This window comes from Eretmochelys imbricata, chromosome 1, assembly GCF_965152235.1.
Source record: "Eretmochelys imbricata isolate rEreImb1 chromosome 1, rEreImb1.hap1, whole genome shotgun sequence".
In the NCBI taxonomy this organism is placed as follows: Eukaryota; Metazoa; Chordata; order Testudines; family Cheloniidae; genus Eretmochelys; species Eretmochelys imbricata.
The window spans coordinates 227,523,586-227,548,326 of record NC_135572.1 but is presented as its reverse complement, the minus strand read 5'-3'; the positions used below and the strand labels follow the sequence as shown (position 1 = coordinate 227,548,326).

Genomic DNA, 24,741 nt, shown 5'->3' with positions numbered 1-24,741 from the left:
TTCACCTTCATTTTACTGGGGGGACGGAAGGGGTGCTAGCCACATACACCTCTTTATTTTCTGCTTGGCCATCTTACTTTTCACGCAAACCCATCTTTAGGGGCATACAGTTCCTCTTCTCTGGTTCCAGCAAGGTTGCAACAGAGACTTAACAAACTTGACACACTTCACAAAATGCTGCCTTGCATAGGCTGGGAGGCACAGAGGAGTGGCAAGAACTGAGGTGTGCTGTAAAAGGTTAAAAACCACCCAGAATAAAAGTTAAACTCCATGGCTAAAATAATAGATGCAAAAAAAAAAAAAAAAAAAAAAAAAAAGCAAGGGTACGAATGATCCTCATAGCAAATCAAGCATGATGAAAATCACATTTATTGCCTAGTGCAATTTTTTAAAATGCAATATAAAGGACAGCAGTAAGAATAACTGAAGCAGGAAAAATGCAGTGTTGAAGGCTGAAAGTCACAGAGCAAGTGCGGGACAAATCCGCCCCTCTGCTTCCCCACCCCCATTATATTTCCTAGAAAGCTATATCAGTGTGACCATGCAGTGCTAACACCGTTCTGGCTGTTAGTCAGAAATACATAGACATATTCGAGGAAGTTGCATTGTGGCCACTGCTAGATCTCCCCAAACACCAGCGTGAAAATTCTGCAAAATATACAAGCATCAGCAAGCACACAGCTTTGGAATCTTCTTTTGTACGGTCTCTGTTTTGCCTTCAGTCTTTAGTTGGCAAGCAAAGTTTTCCTCCTGGTTGCAGGTCAGCAGGCTTGGGGGCGGGAGGGGGGGAGACGGAGGGAGAAAGGGTGTGTGGGGAAAGGGGTATCCGAAACCTTCTGTTTAACCTGGAAGAAGCAGGAGGATCTCCAGTGAGCAAGGAAATGTCATGGTTAACACGCACAAAACTAGGCTGATATTTAGTGAGCCACTCGGTTCTGTTCTTGCAATAAGCAATTAAAAAGAAAATAAAAAAAACTTATATGGATCCAGATTGCCCGGTGCAGCAGAAAGTCTGGAGCGATTTTGTTTGGTCGCTGTAACGAAGAAAAAGAGAAGCTGTCATTTTGTGTGTATGTGTGTGTGTGCCCTATACAAGGGCCTCCTGGTTCCTTGTTAGCTTATAGAGGGGGGAAAAAACGCGTTTGATGTTACATCTGACCAGCTGCTGTTCTCCATAATAACAAGAGAGAATACTGCCTGCCCTAGTGAGTTGCGTCACTTTTGCTTCAACTTTAGGCTAGAAATCAAGAGAGCGAGAGAGAGGAGAGAGAACTTTCAAGGAAGCAGGAGGGAGCTGGAAAGCCCTGCAGCCTGCCGCCCACCCACTTACCCCTCCTCCTTTGCCCCCTCCTTCCCCTCCTCCTCCCCCCCCAAAAACTTTTCCATCAGAGAAAGAGGGAGATCTCTTTGGAAACATGGAGCTGCTGTGCTGCGAGGTGGATCCCATGCGGAGAGCTCTGCCAGACCCGAACTTGCTCTATGATGACCGCGTTTTGCACAATTTGTTAACCATAGAAGAGAGGTATCTGCCCCAATGTTCCTATTTCAAATGCGTCCAGAAGGACATCCAGCCCTTTATGAGGAGGATGGTGGCGACCTGGATGTTGGAGGTTTGTATTAAATTGAGAGGCAGAGCTTCCCCCCCAATCGGTCTGTCTCCCCTCTTTGCTCCCGGTTCGGGATTTTAGGGGGCTCCTTTGCACCGGGGTGGTGGCTGCAGAACTCACCCTTTTGCAAGCTCCTGAGTTTGTTTTGTCCCTTCTTTTCTTGCAGTGTTTTGCCCCAGATCATGGTTTTTGCTAATTCATTCAGTGCTTTTCTGAGGGGGGAGGGGGGGAGGCAGACGGGGATGTGAAATGGTTGTGTCTCGGTCGTTTGAGTGCGAACCTGTGAAGAAAACTGCCCTTCCGGGGCTGCTGCTTTGCAAAGAGGGGTGCAAAATGGGGGAGAAGGAAAGTTGCAAAAGTCGTTTGCAAAACAAGGAAAAGAAAACCCTCCTCTTCCCCCAGGCTACTGGATCTGCTCGAGTGAGGCTTTTATGGTGAGGGGAGCTGGTCCAGATGCCGTGCAAAAAACAAGGGGTGACCGATCCCCCCCCCGATTTTTGCCCAGCAAGTATTTCTGTGCCCACGTATGCAGTGCTCAGGACGTGCCATTTTTTCGCCATGTTGCTTTGCATGCAACTCTGCTCAGAAGCGCCGAGCCGCCCCCACCCCAAAAAGAAGAGATCTGAAATACACCCCCTTCTCAGCACGGCTGGACCCCAGCTTGATGGGAGGCTGCTGGGGCGCCCGGTGAGCCGGGGAATCCCTCCCTCTCCCCAATATTTACCCTGCAAGGGCGGCTGTGGGCCCAGAGCCCTCCAGACTTTGCAGCCTTGCGCTGGCCCCATCATTTCCCCTTAAGATCTAGCTTTGGGGGGACCCCTCCCCGCCCATCCCCCCCAGGCTGGGAAGCCCAGACCCTCCTCTTGGTTTTCATGTGAAATTTGCCCCTTTCCCCCCTGGGTTGGATTTTTGATCATTTTTTGAAACCATTTTCTCCTGCTGAGGATCTAGGCTCTCCCCACCCCACCTCCCCCCCTTGCCGAATCGCGGGCCCAGGGCTGGGGGAACACCCCGCTGGGGAATTTTTACAATTGTCGGGAATGATAGGGGGGTGCCTGGGGATGCCATCGCTCCAAAAACAGGGGGCCCCGGGGCGGTGTAGATATTTTTATTTATTTTTTGAAAATATGACGAAATCCAAAAAGGGCAAAAAAAAAAAACCACCCAAGAAAAAATTGGGTCGCAAAGTCTGAGGCGGCTGCTGCTGCTCGATGGGCTTTCGGCTCCCACACTGTGACTTAATTCATTTCTTACTGAATGAACCAAAGGAATGTGAAAGCCGATTGACAGCCTTCCCAGCCTCTCCAGAGATCGCCCCCTCCCCCCAATCTAGCAAAAAAAAAAAAAGAAAAAAAAGTAAAATCATTTAGAACCATTGGTAAATTTCATGTGATCACTCATTCTCTCTCCCTCTCTCTCGCTTTCCTCCCCACCCCCACTCCTTGATTGCAGGTCTGTGAAGAGCAGAAGTGTGAAGAAGAGGTTTTCCCCCTAGCCATGAATTACTTGGACAGATTTCTAGCTGTGGTGCCCACCAGAAAGTGCCATCTGCAGCTGCTGGGGGCAGTTTGCATGTTTTTGGCCTCCAAGCTGAAAGAGACAATCCCCCTTACTGCAGAGAAACTTTGCATATATACGGACAATTCCATCAAACCCCAAGAGCTGCTGGTAAGCAGCCCCACTCTACCTCCAGTGTGCCCCCCCTCCCCCTCCACCATCAGCGCTTGTCCTGTCAACCTCCCCCCTCCTTCCAGGGCCCAGCAAATGATACATGTCTCAGCCCCTTTATAATTTTTTTAACAATATTTGAAAAGTTGAAGGTGTTAAAAGATTTTCCTGCACTGATAGAAAGTGATCAAGATAAGTTTCCTGTATGAAAATAGCATCATTGTTTGTGGGGGAGATCTCCCCATTCCTTTTGAATGTCCTGTGTATAATTGCCTAATATTTAATAGCCTTGTCCTTTTCCTGTTTATTTAACACAATGGTTAGCAAATGCCCTCAAAGGGAATCTGAAGGCATTGGTTACTGTTTGTGTCTTTTAAGAGATTTATATATAGTTAGCAGAAGATCTCTTTTTGATAGCATGCACATACATATATGTACATGTGTTTAAATGGGCAAGAAACTTTCTGAGCTGGGTTCTTTGTAAAGGTGCTTTCTTTCTGGTGCTCTGGTGCTGCACTGCCATCCAGTGTCAGACATGCACAACTGGAAATGACCTCATCTTTGAACCATTGCCAGAATCTCTTCTGTTTGTAGTTTCTTTTCTGCTTTCAGTTTTAAAGGAGCTGTCTTCAATCTGAGGAAATTTTTAAAAACCCATGTTATGTCACTTGGCTTTATTCAGGTTAGGTACCAAATAAAATAAATATGCAGGAGGATTTTTATCACCCTTTGGAAAATTTGCTTTCAGACTTTTTTCACTATTGATGCAGTAAGCCGTGTTTCTAAATTTCTTTCATTTATGGTTGAATCCTGCTCCTATTGAAGTCAACGGGAATATTGCTATTGATTCTAGTGAGAGTAGGATGGAGTGCTTCATACTGTGAAATTAACAAATTGCCTGTACAAGTGACAAATTTATAACTTAGAAAATCATGGGTAGCATTTGTGCCTTTTTTGTACATGTAGTTCCCAGTGTTAACTCAATAAGGGTGGTTTCAGAGTAACAGCCGTGTTAGTCTGTATTCGCAAAAAGAAAAGGAGTACTTGTGGCACCTTAGAGACTCACGAAAGCTTATGCTCAAATAAATTGGTTAGTCTCTAAGGTGCCACAAGTACTCCTTCAATAAGGGTGAAATTTATCGAAATTCAGCTCTGTTAAGCGTAATTGCAAAGAAGGGCCTCCTCCGCAGTGAGGAGCTCAGGCTCAGATCTTAAGGTGAGAGAGCTGAATAAAGTTACTTTTTTTTTAAATGCTTTCTGATTAAATAATATTTGCATAGTGCTTTTAAGATATAAAGTACTGTGTTACGTGCTAAGTATTATTTGTTTATAAGAGTGCATATTTCAGTCAAATAGTTCTATTCTCACAGATCCTAATTTGTAGGATCTGGCCCTGAATTCACACAAGTACTTCTTATGTGAAAAACCCATTGAAGCCAGTGGAGTTCCACCTGTGGAAAAGTTGCAAAATCAATCTAGAAGGAAGGGCCTTGCCCCAAAAATGCTGTTGTGCTTAATGCACTGTTAGTAGTTCCCCCAGTAGTTCTACCTAGTAGTATTTTCAATAAATACCCAGTAGTATTTTCAATAAATACTGTGGCCTCAATTCAGGAAAGCGCTTAAGCACATGCTTAACTTGGTTGATTTCAGAGGGAGTTAAGCATGTGCTTAAAGGTAAACACATGCTTAAGTGCTTTGCTGAATAAAGATGCTTTCCTGACTTGGGGCTTGTGTCTGGTAATAAGTGTTAGAAAGATCAGTCCTTCATGAATTTAATTGTCATTTTATTAAAATATTTTATGATTTTCCTTGAGAAATTATGTAGGACTGGTTTCAGGTTATCCTTATGGAAACGTTTTAGTAGAAGATTTCCAGGTTTTGAAGGGTTCTGTATTATCTGAATAGCAGTGTTTCTGGTGCAGCTGTTATCTATTAAAGTAGGGTTCTTCTCTGAAAAGTGACTGTAAAAATGCCATTGTGGGGTTCCATGTTTATTGTCTCTCACAGATGCCAGTTCAGATCGACTAAGTTCACAAGTAAAAAAGATGTTTTTTCCAATCGCCAGCCCTACAAACTCAACCTGGGCTCTGCAAGTGCTGCTGGCTTTCTGCAGGCTCATGCATCCTGGAGATTAAAGAGTCTATAAATGGAATGTCGTTAATAATTCTGATGATGCATGAAGTGGAGTGGAATCCAGCTCCCTCTCTCTGATCTATGAGGCCTCTGTAGGACTGATAGCAGTAAAATGTATGAAAAAATTATTTTAGAGACTAAAGGAAGGAAACATGGCTCTGAAGGCACCCAAGGAGCAGATCTGTTGCCTGAGAAGGTGCCATTTTTATATATAACTGCTTTTAGAAGTATAACCACACTTTAAGGGCCTGAACCATCATTCCTTGTGCACCTAAAAACTTCTTGTGACTTCTCTGGGAGTTTTGTGTGTGCAAAGAATGCAGGATTGGGTCCTATGTGGTACATTGTCAGATGTCGTACAGTCTTCTTGGATGTGTCGTATGCATTTCCCTTCTGCAAAACTTGCTGTGGCATAGGTGAAATACCATGTGAAGCAAAGGACATCTCTAAAACAATTGTGGAGAAAATGCCGTGTTGCTAACTTTTCCAGTGGAAAAAGAAAATGTATGTGTTGCTTATTTGCGTGCATAGTTATCCACTGGGCTTTAAATGGCAATAAATTAAGCACTATAGCCATTTAAAATAAGTTACCAGGGAAGGACCACAGTGACCTTGGCAATATCTAATTGCAGGATAAAGTTTATGGGTGGGCATTCAAAACTGGATACAAAAAAAGTAAAATCTTGGCAGGAGCTGCCAGGCCTCATTATTTTCAGTGTAGCTTGACATTTCCAGTGTTTAAAAAAAAATGAAGGAAAAGCAAAGTCAACAACTTCAAAGCTTCAGAGGCATATTGAAAAAAGGTTTAAGCAAAACCAATTTAGCAGTGATATAATTACAATCAGTAAAATGAGTAAGCTTTTTGTTCTTTTTCGTCAGGCTTGCCTATGGTTTTTCTTTTTTTTTCTTCCTTCAGGAGTGGGAGCTGGTGGTGCTGGGAAAGTTGAAGTGGAATCTTGCAGCAGTGACTCCACATGATTTCATTGAACACATTCTAAGAAAACTGCCTCTACCTAAAGACAAGTTGCTTTTGATCCGGAAGCATGCACAAACATTTATTGCCCTTTGTGCCACAGGTAAGACAAGGTGTTTTGAGTCACTGCTTCCTGCTTTTAGTGGTCTGAGAAAGATAGATTACAGCCAATGGTGATACATAGGGCCCTGTCCTACATCCCTAGCTCACATGGGAAGGACCATTGAAGACGATGGGACTATTCACATAAGGGCTGCAGGATCAGGCCTTGAGATCGTATGTTTGCTAATGCAGAATTCTTGCACTGGAGAACAGCAATAATGAGTTAAATCACTATGGCCTGATTGTAGCCAGCTTTCATTGAAGTCAATGGAAATACTGCCATTGAGCTCAGTAGATGCTGGATCAGAACCTTTGATTTTTCTGCTTTATCTGTTCATTTTTTAATTGGTCATAGGTGGTTTCTGGGGACAGATATGGTACATCCAATAATATCAGAAGCTGCGATGGAATGTTAACAGGTTCTTTATGAAGTCTCTTGTTCTCTGAATGTTTTCATGTATTATTATAGGCACTTCATTCTTTAGTATTGTACGGAAAAAGATGAATTGGGGAGAGCATTTTTTGTTTTAAATTGCCAAATATATATGTTATAATGACATTGCCAAGGTGAAATATTATATGTAAACATATGTCTTATTTGTGATACCACTAGATTATGGAAGGAGAAGGAATGGAAACAACATCAACATTTGTTTTGTGTCTGTGACACTTTTTAAAAAAAAACAACGCTTTTTTTTACTTCACTCCAAAGTTAACCAAGAAACTAGGCAGTCATTTTCACTTTGTGTTTATGGACAGTCGTATTTTCTGCTTCTCCTGTGTTTAGGTTTAACATACACCATGGAAATGTTTAAATAATTAAATTTAATTTCGTCTTTACATTTATTTATTTAAATCTTCAACGTATTTCTAGTCATTTTAATTTATGTAAAAATCCTTCTTTCAAAAATAAAACCTAGACATTGAGCCTTAAACTACTTAACAGCGTCCCTATTAAATTCTGCATCATGCTGTTGTTGATTCAGATTCAGTTGCTTACAATAGGTCTAGTCATTAGTTCTTTGAGGAGGAGGCAGAATTACATACAGTTCAGTGACAATCAGTCATGTTACAGACGGAATGTACGGGGCTTTTTGGAACAGGGATTATTTCTGCCTATGAACTTGTGCAGCATGTAGCAGAGTGGAGTCTAGACTGGGCAGTTGAGGTGCTACCATAATATAAATAATTACTATTATTTAATGGCATTTGAGAGTTGATAACCGTCCTTTGCACAGTAGGCTAGTTCTGCTACTTGTATAGATTTTAATCTTTAAATACTAATTTTATGGACTATATAAATGTATATGCTTTAAATTTGATTAACTTTTTAACCATTGAGATTAACACACACACACACACACGACTAATACACACACACACCTGTGCGCGCACACAATATGTGACAGACCCATGGCTGACATTGTCAAATGTAGACTTCAACTTTCTTTATGCTGTGTTTACATTGTGGGGACTATAGCAGCCTCGCTATATAGCATTTATGCCGGTATAGCCCCGTAGCGTGGATGCAGCCTACACTGGCAGAAGGGTTTTTCCATTGCTGTTGGAACGCCACCTCCCCAAGCGACAGTAGCTAGGTTGATGGAAGCGTTCTTCCATCGATATAGGTACATCTAAACTGGGGGTCCGGTCAACATTTTTTACACCCCTGAGCGCTGTAGCTGTGTCAGCTTCAGTTTGAGTGTTCACGAGACGTAAGTCTCAACTCATAACTACCCATCCTTTTTGTTTTTTAAACACCTTTCTGACCTTCTTCTGCTGCCATCAGACCCTTTATTCGGGCAAGACTCCATTGAATTCAATGGGAGTAATGCTTAAGGACTGCAGGAGCACTCTTGGTCATTTATCAGCCAGTTTTGGCCTGATGAACTCTTTCCTTCAGGATTTATCGGTTGTTATGTATATACTGGCTTCACCTCTTCTAGTGTCAGCATTAGGGGGTTAATCCTAACATCCCTGACTTCTTTTCTCTCCTGGAAGCTCTTGGTGTTTCACAGGCTCTCCTGCCCACACATCCAGTAGTTACAACACCCTCGCTGTAGCTTTGGTTCTGCCATCAGTGATCAATCCTTCGGCACTTTGGGTTTTGTTCTTCTCAAACCAAGCTGTTCCTGCCTTTGCTTTGGTGCACTCATCCACTAAAGCAGTGGTTCTCCAGCTTTTTCATTCATCAGGGCACTTTGTGACAGAGAGATGACCAGACTTCAGTCTCCAGTTCCCTACTTCTCAAAATTATTCATACTGCAGATCCGTGGAGGGCCATCAGCCGTAGTTTGTGCACCAGTGTCCTAAAGCCTGGGTACCTCTCCATTCTCTCTCAACGACTTCTCTGTCTGTTGACTCCATTCCCTCCCAAGCAACTATCGATGTATATCACCCTATTCTTTACTCAGCCAATGACCAGTTTGCACCTTCCTCTATCTTGTATCTCCTCCTACCCTTTCTGTGTTCTTTTGTGCATGGATCCTGTTCATGAATTCAATTCCCTTGGCTTGATCAGAGCTCCTTGTCCGTCAGGAGATATGGAAAGCCCAGTGTAGTGTATATAATCTCTTCAGAGTCCGTGGATTATCACTGTGCACACTGATGGGACTGGCTGTGGACAGTGGAGTACCTTCTTTTCCTCCCATCCCGTTCGCCACAATTTGTTGTGAGGAAATGATTACATTTGCTTTTCAGGAATCAAAAACATGTACATAGCCTCACTACAGTTTCAAGATTGGGGGCCTCATTCCCCCTTGATTTACTAGCAATCTAGTGTATTATTCGTTTTACAATAAATGCCACATTTTTGTTATAGTTCCCCTTCTCAGCTTCTCTCCTCAAAAGCATTATTGTTCTTGTGTATGAAGAAAAGTTCCTTCTTGTTGGACTTTCTTCCGACTCTAGTCCTTGTCACCTTTTCTTGCTCTTTACTTCATAGCTATCATCAACCACTCCATCGTCACTTGATTTCTTTTCCCTTTCTCACACAAAACATCTTACTCAGTTCAGGTAAAACCTACTCTTTTATATCGCCATTTACCCTTTCTGAGCACGGTGGCCTCCTCCAACCTATGACCATCTCTCACAGTACACCTTCCCTAGCCACTTTTTGCCTGGCTTTTGACCTTTTCCCACTACCAAGGTTGACCCTCTGTGGGTGGTTAATGACCTTGCCGTTGACTGTGGATCATAGATTCCTCTCTTTTCACTTCCTGTTTGACCCCAGTGCAGCTTTCTTTACTATCAATCACTTTCTCCTCTTGAGTGTCTCATGTAAGAAACTGGTGTCTCCTGCACTTTCTTCCTCTAATTTGAATCCTAGCTCTTAAGGTTTTCAAGTTTTCTCCAGCCGTGACCAGCTGTGATCTCTTGTCCTGTTCGCAGTCCCATAATCCTTTGTGTCAGCAAAGGGATTGGCGTCACAGCAAGCAACCACAGCTAGTTTTGGATGGGAGTGCAGGGTGGACAGTGGTGGAGTGTTGGATTGTGATGGGTGATTAGGGTTGCTTTCTTTGGAGAATGCCTTAGACATGATGGTCAGGTATGCAACCCCATGCTCAGGGTGTCCCTAAGCCTCTGACTGCCAGATACTGGAGTTGGATGACAGGGGACAGATCACTTGCTAATTGCCCTGTTCTGTGCATTCTCCTAAAGCGTCTGGCATTGGCGACTGTCAGAAGACAGGATACTGGGCTAGATGGACAGTTGATCTGACTCAGTATAGCCGTTCTTATGGAGAGGAACTCTGCCCTCTTTTCTATCTAACTTTTTCCTCCTAGGGTTAGATAGTAACCTTAGATGACATACTATAGATGACACCCATTTCTATATTTCCCCTTAACTCAATCCTTCATCTCCTTGTCTCCCATCTATTTGTTTGTCTTGACTCTGGAGCCTGTTTCTGAAACCAGTTGCATGACGTAAATCCAGAGTGTCTCCATGAAGTCTGTGGAGTTATTCCAGATTTACATGAGTGCAACAGACATAAGAACACATCCCTCTCTTTGCTGCTGGCTGCCCTATAACATCCTGCTATTGAATTATTTGAAAAACCGGAGCTCATCTTGAGCATAAAAAGCTCTCTTTGTTCCTCCTCTCTGACTCAGGTCACACCCTCTGTAACCTAGACCTTAGCCTGAAAATTGAGGTCAAAAATCTCAGGGTCCTCCTTGACCCCAAACTTTCGTTTCCCTTCCAAGGCTTTCTTGTCTTTAAATCTGCCTATCACCACCTCCTGAACACAGAGTTCACCCTTACCCTGACACTCTGCCTCCACTTAAATCCTTTTCCATCCCTTAATCACTTCCTGTCGTATCTATACTTCCCTTCTTCAGTGGTCCTGTACATTTTGATAGGTGCCAGATTGCTGTGTCCAGATGCTCCCTCCACAGAGTGGAACTAGATCATCGCTTATCCTTTCACCTTTGCAGGCTCCCGAGTTCAGTTTGGAGTTATTCTTCTACTTGCGTTACCCTGTCTGCTTGGAGCTAGCACACTCCAAGCCATGGAATGGCTCCTTGCGGAGCCAAAAGATGCATTCGTTTCAGAGCTGTGTGCTGGACATCCCAAACTGTGGCTGGAAAGAGGAACAGTCAGCATTTCGTTGACTTGAAATCTCCATTTGTTCCCCCCTCTTTCAGGTCTGTCAGAGTCCAGATTGCTGGCTCCCACCTTACGTTATGTTCGCCTATGAGAGGCAGGAAGTGCCAGTATTTTAAGGTAGTGCTGCCCCATTTACTCCAAGGCCTCCAGGTAAACAGATATTTGGATGAAAGTGGAGGCAGCCAGACCAGGCTTTGGATATGCTGAGCGCCGAGTCATGAGCCCCAGATCACAGTGAAGAGAACGTGGCTTGGTTGTTCTGTTGTGAGAGAGGGCCGTATCTGTGCCTCAGGACATGCCCTGGGCACCCCTGCTATGTTCAGTCTTCACCCAGCCTTCCCTCTTTCTGCCTGTTTTGAGGGCCATTGTGCTGAACTGTGTAAGGTGCTGTCCCTTCAAAAGAGAATACATGGTGCTATGCAGTAACTCTCAGCAGCAGCCTGGATTTTCTAAAATCAGTGGAAAAAACAATGATACAATAAACGCTTTGCTGCAGATATTAATCTTTTGAAAAAAGCATACAGGGTGAAGTGGCCATGGTTACATGATTATTTCTGGTATAATGGGGTCTGAAAGAGGCATAGCCATACAGCATTGCTGGGACACAAAGAAGGGTTTTTGATAATTCAGGTGAAGGTGGCATATAGCAACATATCAGGCTTCACAGCAAAACAAACAAAGGCACAGTCCTGCTGCTGTTAATGTTTTGCCATTAGCTTCATTGGGGCACAGAATCAGGCTCCAAATATGGTATAACTACATCTGAAGAATCAGATAAGACGCAGCAGATAGAATATCACCACATATGGAATCCTTTCCCACTCCCCCCAACTCTAGCCAGCACTAACAGTGTTGCAATTGATTAAGAGTATACAATAATGCTTTCATATCTTGGTCAATACAATTAATACAGAGGCATAGTGTGGCATTTAGGGGCAAACCCACTCCCTGCAGCTCCGAACCTGAGTTGCTGGACTTGTTACTGGGAAGATGCCTGGGGGGAAGTGGAGGACTGGATCCTTCTGCTGCTAACCCTTTGTATCAGACCCTCCCTGGCGTAAACTGGCATAATTCTATTGATTTCAGTGGGGCTGCTCTGACTTTCACCAATTATGGCTCTGGTCGCTAGCTTTTTCATTTGTAGAGGTTCTAACAGAAGGTGGGTCTCGATCATTGATCGGGGTTCCTTACTGCTACCAAAACACAATAAATAATATGAATAATAATAATAATTAATAAGCAGAATAACCATCCACAAAACAGAGCTCATGATCTGCTAAGCAGCATGTTCTGTTAAGCTGCCATATTATACATCGTTACTTGGATCATGTTAAACATACTTTTCCCCATTTATCTCCTATGAAAGGCAGTGGTACTGACTCCAAACATTAGTATTCAGGGTGCTTGAATATTCCGTCAGACTTTCCTTGGGGATTTCTGATCAAAGCCAATATAGGGTCATATCTAATTTGTCTTATTTATGTGATCAGTGACTGAAGTCACTGGGACTCTTCAAGGCAAATAGAATTTGGTCTCCGTCCATCCTGTCTACACAAAGGAATGAAGCATTTAAATCGGTGTCATGTTTGCTTAATAGCCTTTTGTTTGGTTGTACGTGGTTCTAGTACGTAATTGCTAAAAAATGCTAAGAAATGGGCTGTTTTTGCCTTTTAAAAACAAAGTAGTTAACGTGGAAAATATAAATGCTATGTCTACTAAAAATACAAGAGCAAGAAACTTACTGACGAACACAGTAGAATTCACAACATGTATGCATAATAAAGAAAACAATACACATACTGTCCAACTGAAGTTGGATCAGAACCTGGAACAATTAAACATACCGTTTAGACTCCTCCTCTCGTTTCCTCCAAACTTATTTTTTCAAATACTGGGCCACGTATGTCTCTGGGGTTACAGCATTGGCTGGGTGGAGTTTCATGATGGATTCATTTAGCCCGTTTATGTTTTGGAGAGTAAATATAATTTTCAAATTGGATAGATTGCTGACCTGATTCTGTAGTCCTGTTGTAGGCAGGGTAGATTTGATTTAAATCATGATTTAAATCACTAGTCAGGAAGACTCGATTTAATCATGGATTTCTACATAAAAGTGCATTCTTGTTGGTTGTGATAACCTTAATACATATTCTTCACAGGTAGAGGAACTTCATTAAAATATTCCCAAACTGGGTCTCTTTTATGGCCTGCAGCCATTATAGGTTTTCCTTTCTAGTGAGAGAAATGTATGGTAGATCTCAAATCAATGAAGGCCACACTCAGAAAGACCTCAAGACTTCTGGAATATGCTGCTCAAACAGTTTCACTTTTGTTTCTACCGCCTGTCCCTCCCTTCTCAAATTTAACTCCAGACGTCTTCTCCTTGTCCAGATCTATTCCGCCCCCAATAATCTTCTATTCACTGAACGTTTTAAAACTTTGCACTTTTAGAGAGTGGTAAGGGATTGACTCTGTGTATACAAATTTTCAGAGGGACAATAGGGTTGAGGTCTGTTATTTCCCAACTCTCTATATTATTTATTTAAAAACATTTTTGTTGTTAACAAGCATGTTATCTCTGGAGACAGAAATCCACAGTTTGAGAACTGCAAAACTAAGGATCTCTGATGCTGAGTCCCGTTGGGTAGATAGAAAGATTAACCTAAATAATCTATACAGAAGTTCCTGGAACCCGATAAGATTGGGTCCCTAAATATAATTAACTATTGGAACTCATTTACAAAACTTTTCTTAAACATTACATGAATATATTGTCTCATACTGTAGAATTATAATTTATGATCCCTATTCCATGATGAGATATCTTTAGATAGGTTTTTTCCTCAGAAAGTATTTTCTCAAAAAAATCCAATTTAAATTAAAAAAATCTGATTTAAATTTAAAAATCATTGATTTTTATCCACCCTGGTTGTAGGTAAAACTTCCAGTGACTTCAGTTGGAATTCTACCTACATCAAGACAGGAACTGCAGACTCTTCATTTGTAACACTGAGAAAAAATTCTTTACTATATCCTAGAAATGAAATCTACCTTATTATAAAGCTGAAACCAGGACACTCACAAAAGGTAATTGTAAGTAGGTAGGCTTCCCACATTGCTCCTGACACAGTGTGCACGTACACACTGTGTATTGTTCAGACTTGCAGGATGTCTCTGTTTCAGCCCTTATGTCCCTGTTGATTGAGAGAGACTTTCAACCTTTCATTTTCCTAGGTTGGTAATGAGGTCCAGGGGGCCTGGATGCCAGCTGAGTCAGCAGAATAGCTCTGCATCCTGGATTCTACAAGGTGCTGTCCTCTGACAGTTGCCACAAAAGTCAATAGTATCTTGCAGGATCAGACCCATAGTTTTTAAAGGGCTTGTGGAATAAGCTCCTATATACACTGATGATAGGTAGAATATGACTCCATGTGGATTTTGCCCTGGGTGGGAATAGAAAGTGAAACCATTTGTGGTTTCTCCTAATCTGCTTCTTTTCTTTATACTTTTTTGCTATTCAGACATATTGTAGCACTTCAAAATAATGCCCTTGCCATCATTAACCCTCTTTTGTACTTTGCTTTGCAATCGCATAAATCATTATGAAGATTTAGGGCCAAATTCTTCCCTTGGATGCATGTGCTAGATTCCCACTACTTCCATGAGAGCCACACCTACATCTGACAGAAGAATTTGGCTCATAGCATTGACGTGGGTATCACGCAGGGAGTGCTTTCATAGGATTTCCACGATATGGCTATCGTCATCATCTCGACCAAGCAATTAAAACACTCCTCTGTATTCTTCAGGCCAAATGTTGAAGTCCTTACTCCTTTTATTTTACTTTTTTCCCCCCAAGGCAGTTCTGTTGACTTGACCCCAATGGGGGTTTTGCCTGGGTAAAAACTGAGTAAATGTTGTCAGGATTTGGCTCAGTGTCAATTGTAGGGGAAGGAGGGAGGGTGTAAGTTGAAAATAACATTGTACAAAAAGCTTGTTTTAAATCTCTTGCTGGAATGTGAGGGGCTTGGAGGGGGTCCTGCGTCCCTGCAGATATGGTGCTTAATATTTATGTTTTGGTTGCACCTTGACAAACATTTCACGTAGTTATTGCTTTGCTTGAATATGGAAATATGTTAATTACAGCCTTTATTCTGCTGTCTGCTCCTTTCCTCAGCCTTTTCTATTCAACCCTCTAGGTGGCCCAGCACAATGTGGCTTCTTTTCTTTGAATGAGCTCTTTCCACGCTAATAGGGTCCCGGGTGATGTGGAGAACCATGTGCACAAAATTGGTGCACCGCCCCCCATTCCTTTGTGGGCATGTCAGGTTAAATTCATATCAGCAGGAAGGTCACTGCCATGATTTTCAATAGCGCGAGATGAGGTGATGACTTCAGACAATGGCGCCACACTCTTCAGTTGGAGACACTTGCCTTACCAGTTGCAGTAGTTAATTAATATGCTAAAAATAGAAGCCAGTGATACAAATCGCTGCCTGTTGTACAACAAAGACTGGGCATGTGTAGCTTTGATAGCCAAGTTTATGGTGCTTGTTATGGAGGGAAGTTAGTGTAGAGCTAGAAGCAATGTAAGACTTTCTGGATGCTGAGCTTTAGTCACTCTGGGCCTCTGGCCATTCGCGAGCTGTCTCATTTGCATTATGAATGACATTAAGGGAACTAACAAGGTTATTGGGCATAGAAATGTTCTCATGTGACCGACCACACGTGGAAGCAGACCTACAGCAGTGCTAGTTGGCAGGGGCACTGTGGCTCTTTATTCGGCTTCCTAGGAGGAGAGTTTCTGGGAGTACATAACTCATAGATATAAAATAAACGATGAGAAAAACTACATTCAGATAACGTGACGGGCCCGATGTAAACCCCTAGGAGGCAAGGAAATTCAGAGTGAAGACTGGGATTCCACCCTTCACTTAGCTCATTGTGCCGAAACATAGGGCACAGTATGTATGATATTCCAAGGTGTGAGGGCTCCTGCAATACCTACTGTTGGCACTGCAGGGAGGGTGAGAGAAGGACAGAGTTTCATTCTGAACTCTGAATCTCTGCGTCTCTGTGTACAAGTCAGATGTCTAATGGTATTTGACTTGATTTTCAGGGAGAGGATTTAATTTCTTTGTTTATAGCACCGTGACTTCCTCAAAAAGGAGGAAGGCAGGGATACACTATATTACAGACATAAACTACCTGTTATTTGTATAAGTAGTAATGACATAATTTGGTAATTTAAAGTTAGGGCCAGATTCTTATCCCAAGTTACACTAATATAAATCTAGGCTAACCCCACTGACTTCAGTGGAGTTACACTGGATTTGCACTGATCTGCTTAATATCAGAATTTGTCCTATGTTCTTTATCGTATTTTAATATCCTTGTTAAGAGCCTGATTGGGCCTGATTCTTCTCTCATTTACACTGGGATAAATCAGGAGCATCTCCAGTGTACTCAATGGACTAGATCCTCAGCTGCTGTAAATCAGATCCATTGACTTCTGTGTTACACCAGTGTAAATCCAGATTAAACCCACTTCAGTCAGTGGGCCTACATCAGCCAGCCCCAAGGAACTAGATCAGTGTAAAACCAGTACATATGAAAGGAGAATCAGGCCCATTGAGCCAAAGTGTGCCTTCACCTTTGTAAATCCATTGAAGTCAATGGATGTACTGTGGATTTACACCCGTGTAAATGAGAGCAGACTTTGGGCACTAATTCTATCGTGTAAATATGGTTTTGCACACTTTTTAAATCTTATAAACATTTATATGCTCCCTAGACTGGGAGTGGGGCCTGGACAGTCACTCATGCACATAAATCCTTACACATTTTTAAAACACCGATTTTCCTGATTTTTTTGAGCCATTTCTGTTTTTAAATTGGATTTTGGGGCCCTGTAGCCCTTCTTTCACATACTTCTTCTTAGAAGATACCATATCTGCCCATAGTACAGCGCTGCTATAGCATCAGTGGGCAAGTCTTGTGTTCCTTCATTTGTGCCATCCGTTTTTAAGGAGAACTCCCTGTGGAAGACAATAGGGAGCTCTCCTTGAAGTTCAGTTGCATGTTACGGCCCTGAGGAAGGCGTTCAGGGTTTGATCCATTATGAATACGTGCATTTACAGTCCTTATAAGGAAGTAGCGTGCTAGACTCTGATCTGAATTTCATTCGTATCATTCCATTTGCTTCAGTGGAGTCACTTCAGATATATGCTGGTACACCTAAGATCATTGTGTCTAGCTCTGAAGACTTGGAGGCAGGAATTCCTGGTCTCCAGTTGACTTACTGCATAACTGTGGGTGAATCATTTTATTTCTCAGTGCCGCAGCTTTGCCATCTGTAAAATGGGATAAAACAATAGTTACTTGCCACACAGGAATTTTGTGAGACATAGTTCTCTACTGTTTGTAAAATGTAAAGTGCACTGAGCTGCTAGAGGGAAAGTGCGGTGAGCTTTATAGAACATATTTTGTGTGAAATGGCTGGCTGGCCTTCAGATGACAACTTCCCCTGCTCCAATGATCCTCTGTGTTCCAGATAGAGCCCTATGAGGAATCCATGTCATACCACCTCTCTTCCTCCTTCCTGAGGCCCCGCTGTGTCACAGACACCATCTTTCTGGCTGAGTATTCCGACCAGATTCCCAGTCCCTTCTTACCCTGTCCTCTTTAATTGACCCAAGGGATTGCTAGTGAGCAAATGATGCATTCCTCCCTGAGAAGAGCATGGTGTCACCACAGCTACTCCAGTCACAGCCAACTCAGTGTGTGAGGGACTGATACAGGGAATCAAACCCAGAGGGCGAATCCTCAGCTGGTGTAAATGAGCATAGCTTCACTGAGTCAATGGGGCAACACCCATTTACACAAGCTGAAGGTTTGGCTCGGATCTCCACCATGGTAGTTTGCAGGGCCAGTCTCTATTTTTGTAAATAAACTGAATATATTGACAAGGATCTGTTTCACACTATGTACTAATTGGGTTTTGAGAGTACTCATTCTAAATAATAAAATAAAAGTTGATTGTAAACGTGCAATACTTTTTCTCCTCCCACCCACTTGTTTAAACTCTCCTCCAATCCCTATGAATAAAAACCAGCAAAAAGATGTTTTTTGTTAAGTTACTGTTGAACTAAAGTCTTGAAAACCAAGTTTCAGTTTGAGCAGTGGTTTGCAATTAAGATAAACTGGAAACAGGAGTTTGTAAAGGCAATTTGGATATACCATTCACTATATCAGTGCTGAAAAAGCCTTAGAAAGGTAACTTATAAAGGACAAAGCAAATTGGGATTGTGTTCTTTTGTTTCTTTCTGACATATAAAGAATTCTAGAAAAGATTTAAAAAAATCTTTTTCCTGCTTCCTTATTAAAAGTATCAGGAATGTCAGTCCGGTCTTCCTTGATTTTGCTAGATGGCTCATTAGAGGTCTGAAATATGCATTATGGGCTTTCTCACTCCTTAATTGTAAAGGTGTGGCAGACTGAAGGGCAGGGGGGTAAGAGATATGATTAAATTTAACAAAGACTTCTTTTCTCCAAATAGTTTACCACATATTTGAGTTAAATATGTTTTAGTAGGGCTGTCGATTAATCACAGTTAACTCACGCAATTAACTCAAAAAATTAATCATGATTAATCGCACTGTTAAATAATAGAATACCAATTGAAATGTATTAAATATTTTGGATGTTTTTCTACATTTTCAAATATATCGATTTCAATTACAACACAGAATACAAAGTGATCAGTGCTCACTTTATATTACTTCTGATTACAAATATTTACACCATAAAAATGATAAACAAAAGAAATAGTATTTTTCAATTCACCTCATACAAGTACTGCAATGCAATCTCTTTATTGTGAAAGTGCAACTTACAAATCTAGTTTTTTTGTTACATAACTGCACTTAAAAACAAAACAATGTAAAACTTTAGAGCCTACAAGTCCACTGAGTCCTACTTCTTCTTCAGCCAATTGCTAAGAGAAACAAGTTTGTTTACATTTATGGGAGATAATGCTGCCTACTTCTTAATTGCAATGTCACCTGAAAGTGAGAACAAGCATTCGCATGGCAGTGTTGTAGCTGGTGTCGCAAGATATTTACGTGCCAGATGCAGTAAAGATTCATATGCCTCTTCATGCTTCAGTCATCATTCCAGAGGACATGCTTCCATACTGATGACGCTTGTTAAAAAAATAATGTGTTAATTAAACTTGTGACTGAACTCCTTGGGGGAGAACTGTATGTCTCCTGCTGTTTTACTCGCATTCTGCCATATATTTCATGTTATAGCAGTCTCAGATGATGACCCAGCACATGTTGTTCGTTTTAAGTACACTTTCACTGCAAATTTGACAAAACACAAAGAAGATACTAATGTGAAATTTCTAAAGGTAGCTATAGCACTCGACCCAAGGTTTAAGAATCTGAAGTGCCTTCCAAAATCTGAGAGGGATCAAGTGTGGAGCATGCTTTCAGAGGTCTTAAAAGAACAACACTCTGATGCGGAAACTACAGAAACCAAACCACCAAAAAGAAAATCAACCTTCTGCTGGTGGCATCTGACTCAGATGATGAAAAAGAACATGCATTGGTCCGCACTGCTTTGGATTGTTATTGAGCAGAACCCCTCATCAGCATGGAAGCATGTCCTCTGGAATGGTGGTTGAAGCATGAAGGAACATATGAATCTTTAGCGCATCTGGCAAGTAAATATCTTGCGACGCCAGCTACAACAGTGCCATGCTAATGCCTGTTCTCACTTTCCGGTGACATTGTAAACAAGAAGCAGGCAGCATTATCTTCTGCAAATGTAAACAAACTTGTTTATCTGAGCGAGGAGCTGAACAAGAAGTAGGACTGATTCGACTTGTAGGCTTTAAAGTTTTACTGTGTTTTATTTTTGAATGCAGTTGTTTTTTGTACATAATTTTACAAAATTAAGTTCAACTTTCATGTTAAAGAGATTGCACGACAGTGCTTGTGTTAGGTGAATTGAAAAATACTATTTCTTTTGTTTTTTACAGTGCAGATATTTGTAATAAAAAATAAAAGTGAGCACTGTACACTTTGTATTTTGTGTTGTAATTGAAATCAATACATTTGAAAATGTAGAAAACATCCACAAATATTTAAATAAATTGTATTTTATTATTGTTTAGCAGCACGATTAATCGCAATTAATATTTTTAATCGTTTGACAGCCCTATGTGTTAGTAAAAACAAGCACAAATAGTCATCACTGAAAACCTCTTCTGTCTCAACTGCTTAGGTTTCAATTCCTTTTGATTTCATATTCCAACTAGTTCTCCAGTTATACATAGAAATCCAGGGTAGATGAGACCTGAATTGTTAATGTAAAAAACAAGCAGAAATCTCTCGTTCCCTCTTTTTTAAAAAGGGGGGAAGGAAGAACCATCTAGGCCTTCTTTTTCCATCATAAGTGGGTTTGGAAGATAGATTTTTATTGGTAAATGTTGGCAAATGTCGATTTCACCCCCCGAAAAATATTTCCATTGATAATAATCAAAATTTACAAATATGTATAGTAAGAAAAATGCTGCTTGCGAACTTTGATTTAAGGATATTTATTTTGTATATTTGACCTGTGATGTTGACAATTTGTGTTTTAATGGTTATAAAGCTTGAACTTTTTGAATCTGAATGTCTGTTGTTATTAAATAATTGTCTGACCTCCTCACCCAAGTAATTTCCTGCAACTGAAAATTTAAATAACTAGAAATTGGGAAAAAATGAATAAAACCCATAATTATGCACAACTGAAAATTTAACTAGATAAAAATAGAAGTGTTTAAATACTGTTGAAATTATAAAAAAATAAAAATTGAATTCTGCCAAGCCTAATCACAAGGAAGGGAAAAAGGGCACAAACACAATTTCTTTTTCTTTTGCAGGTCAACTTTAAGCCTCATCTATCTGCATCTAGCTTCTCTTGCTCAGTCAGAGCAGAAAGGACTTCAGTATTTCTGGCTGGTAGTCTCTGTGTCTTACAGCTTTGCTGGTCTGTGCTTGGAATAATTCTTGGGTCCGTTTCTGCAGATTTTAACTTCGCCATGTATCCACCATCAATGATAGCAACTGGAAGCGTGGGAGCAGCCATCTGTGGCCTTCAGCTTGATGATGGGGAAAGTTCACTGTCCGGTGACAGCCTAACGGAACTCCTGGCCAAGATCACAAACACAGATGTGGTAAGTGTCCTGAAAGCATTGTTGTTTCTTTGCTGAGAAAGCTGTGGAAAATATGATCAACATAATTTTCTTGATCCTGCTAGCCCATGGGAGTTCCACGGGCAGAGGACTTGCAGAACTGAGCTCATAGACACCATTACAAAGCTTTGGAATCAGCCCAAAACTCTCAGGGTATATGTACACTGCAGTTAAAAACCCCCATCTGGCCCATGCCAGCTGACTTGAGCTAAGAGGCTGTTTAATTGTGATGTTAGGGGTTAGGGTCCCAGACCTCGGGCTGCAGACCAAGCTCGAACATCTACATTGCAATTAAATGGCCCCTTAGCCCGATCCCATTTGGCATGGGCCAGCTGCAGGAGTCTAACTGCAATGTACACATATCCTAAGTCACACTCTACCTGGCTTTTCTGTGAAAGCACAAGGGGTGTGTTTGTTGGAGAGAGGAAGTGGGTGCAACAAGGGGGCATCTGGCAGTCCTTGCTGGTGTCTCTTGGAACGCTAGTTACCCCAGAGGGAGTTGGGAGAAGGCCTTGGACCTGACTCCCATCAACAGTGGCCAGCAAAGCAGGCCTGTCACAGAGGAGAGTGCACCCTACATCCTTATGAGGGGTGATGATGTGAGCAGACAGAAGGCATTGGGTTTCCCTGAGATCCCCCGGGAATGAAGTTTTCCATCTCTGATACCAGGGACCAATGCAAGACTGGTCAAATGTGGGTCTGTGTTTGCTGTCCATGGATGGTGCATCTGTTATTTTCATCTTTCATTGATGCACCTATTTTAAAGGTCCTTGATTTAAAGTCTTCATGCACTGTGTACAGTATATCCAGATAAAGAAGTCAGTTCTCTTTTTATTCCATTTACTATAAATTCATTGAGGATGCTTCTTAGGTTATGAGAAAATCTCAGAAATAACAGAGGGGAATCTGGCAGTTGTTCGATGGTCTATGTGAAATGATTTTGGTGGTCTCAGGTCAGTTTCTAGTGAGTACATCACCCAAACCAGAACCCCACACTCTTATTGGCAGTCTCAGCAGAGAGTTCAAGGACTGTGAAAAGATCACTGAGAATGACCTACCCTGGGCATAGAGGTGGGTCCCACAAGTTCTTGGCTGAGCTATGCTGGGGGGAGCTTCATTGCTGCTGTCCAAGGTGCACCCCGTCTGTGGATAAACATGGGACTTTCACTTCTAGGATTGTTAATTGAGCATGTTTCACGAGCACTCAAACTACAAGAAAATGCGTGCTGGCTTCTGACAAGATGACACTCTTCTACCATAAGCCCATCTGTTTAGAGCATGCCATCCTAACATGTATTAACTATAAATTGTTGTATTTCTTTTATCTTGCAAAAGATGTGCAAAATAATTATGTGCATTTATTATATTTTTGGATGCATTGTTGTTTAAGCCCTGCTGTTTTTTCACCAGCAAATTGAAGTCTTTGCATTTCATTTCTGATTTCCAAGAATGGTCCAGTTTTGCAAAAAAAATTGGCAGAATTTTTTACTTTTCCCCCCGTGTCTCATTGTTTTTAATGTGACATTTTGAATTTCTTTTAGTTGGAAACCACTTTGCACAGAAAAGAGGCAACATTTTGAATTTCACATGCTTTTTAGGTGAAAGTGGTTGTTGTTGTGGAAATTTCACACACTCAGTTACTGGGTCAAGTAATGAAATGAAATACTTTTTTACACAAAGTATTTGTTGCTTTTTGTACATCTTTATTATAGACACATGTAGGGCAAGAGACTGTGTGAGTGATATATAGCAGAATGCAGCAGAATAATGCAGTAAGAGAAATCACATATGTTATTTAGGCTGCATGGCCCGGTAAAAGTGGAAATTAATTATCATATAGTGCTCCTTTAGCAATGGGGGACACACACAACCCTTATCATTTGGTGGAGGGGCAGTGGGAGGCACACAGCGCCCTTGGCATACGGGGGGATGAAGGGGCACACAGAGCTTTTGGAGGGATGGGGTGTGGGTGGTGGTCCCTGAGATAGAGAGGGATGGGAGGGTGGCACACAGGGAGTTTGTGGGGGCGAAGAAGGAACAAAAGGAACCCCTGGTATATGCAGAGAGTTTGTCTTACATAAGCTGCAAAGTGTGTACTCCCCTGGTAATAGTGCTGGAAAAAAATAGTATCAGAAGGGAAATAAAACGTCATGTTACCACAAACTGTAACTAATAGGGATTAAGATGAGGCCTTCATGGGGGATACATTATCCCATATCTACCTACTGTGGGGCTTTTTGTAGTTTCCCTCGAAGCATCTGGTAATGTTAGAGACAGGATATTGGACCATGGATCTGATTCGCTATTGCAGTTCCTGTGCTCTTTAAAAGGATTACAGTAATACTTTTCTACTTCTCCCAACTTTATTTGTAGTTGTATGCAGTGAGCATTTTTTAGGATTGGGATTAGGTCCTGTCTGTTTACATTTCCTGTCATGTCTTTGCTTATCCTTTCCATGGAGAAGGAATCGTTTTAAAAGGTTAGGGGGAACTTTTCTAAGGAAGGCACTGGCTCCCATTGACATTCAGTGGAAGTTTGAGCACTTCACTGTTCTTCGTGCCTTTAAAAATTCCCCCATCATATTTTTGAAGTATTTTCTCTGGGAACAGAAACAAGTGCAGCCACCAAGCCCTATATCTTAGAACTGGAGTCTTCATCCGCGTTCAGAGCTTTTTCCCTGGTGACACTTAGTGGAAGAGAGGCGTCAGGCTGCTGCCTAGGCTGTCACAGGACTACATTTTCAGTTATCACTGAACTCCATCTAGGCTCTGGATATTGTTTCCATAGTAATGAGTGTTCGTCAAAGGAGGGAAAGAGCCCCGGATATATTGCTGATGTGTCTGTGGGCCCTGGTAACGTTAGATGGGTTTGTTTTTGAGTGGCTCTGTTCTTCTTTCTCAATGAGTCCTGTGTTGGGCAGTTGCTCATCTGCTGTAAGGTTTCTCTTGCGCAGGATGCCATGGAGATCTTTTCCATCATTCCTCTTGTTTAGCATGGATGGGAGGTTTGGGTTGCAGTGGAATCAGTATGCTGACAATATTCAGCTCTGTGTCTCCTTTTCATCTGTCCCAGACATTGCAGACCTAGCGTCTAGCCAAGATTGTGGCTTGGAAGATTGCTAGTTGGCTAAAGCTCATTCTGGATAGGACAGAAATGACACTAGTAGAATGGGAGAAATGTTGGTAGGATTGTATAGAGGGGATATCTATTCCCTGGATGGAGGGGCAGTACTCACCCTGTAGGGGTTAACAAGGTTTGCAGTTGTAGGGGTGCTGCAGAACCTTTAGCTGCTCCTGGATTCCTAGATATGAGGAAAGAGCATGTTTTTCACTGTTGCAAGCAAAGAGATAGTGACCATTCCTTTCTGATGTAGCCCTTGCTACAGTAATCTATTCCTAGTCACC

At 41.8% G+C, this 24,741-nt stretch overlaps 1 protein-coding gene across 5 annotated transcripts in view; it reads left to right on the top strand.

Annotated features, from left to right (window-relative positions):
• The first annotated feature begins 576 nt into the window (after window positions 1-576).
• CCND2 (cyclin D2) overlaps window positions 577-24,741 on the top strand; it is a 55,807-nt gene continuing 31,642 nt past the window's right edge. Inside the window, exons 1-6 of one of the 5 annotated variants that reach the window (XM_077825192.1) lie at window positions 577-760; window positions 1,390-1,610; window positions 3,060-3,275; window positions 6,325-6,484; window positions 21,171-21,319; window positions 22,512-22,946. In XM_077825192.1, the coding sequence (XP_077681318.1) occupies window positions 1,416-1,610; window positions 3,060-3,275; window positions 6,325-6,484; window positions 21,171-21,319; window positions 22,512-22,520 (729 nt within the window). In that variant the 5' untranslated portion in view covers window positions 577-760; window positions 1,390-1,415 and the 3' untranslated portion in view covers window positions 22,521-22,946. Of the gene's footprint in view, window positions 761-1,236; window positions 1,611-1,844; window positions 2,042-2,244; window positions 2,295-3,059; window positions 3,276-6,324; window positions 6,485-21,170; window positions 21,320-22,511; window positions 22,947-24,741 lie in introns of those variants that run through there. The other 4 variants (XM_077825176.1, XM_077825183.1, XM_077825203.1 and 1 more) reach the window with 4 other exon arrangements.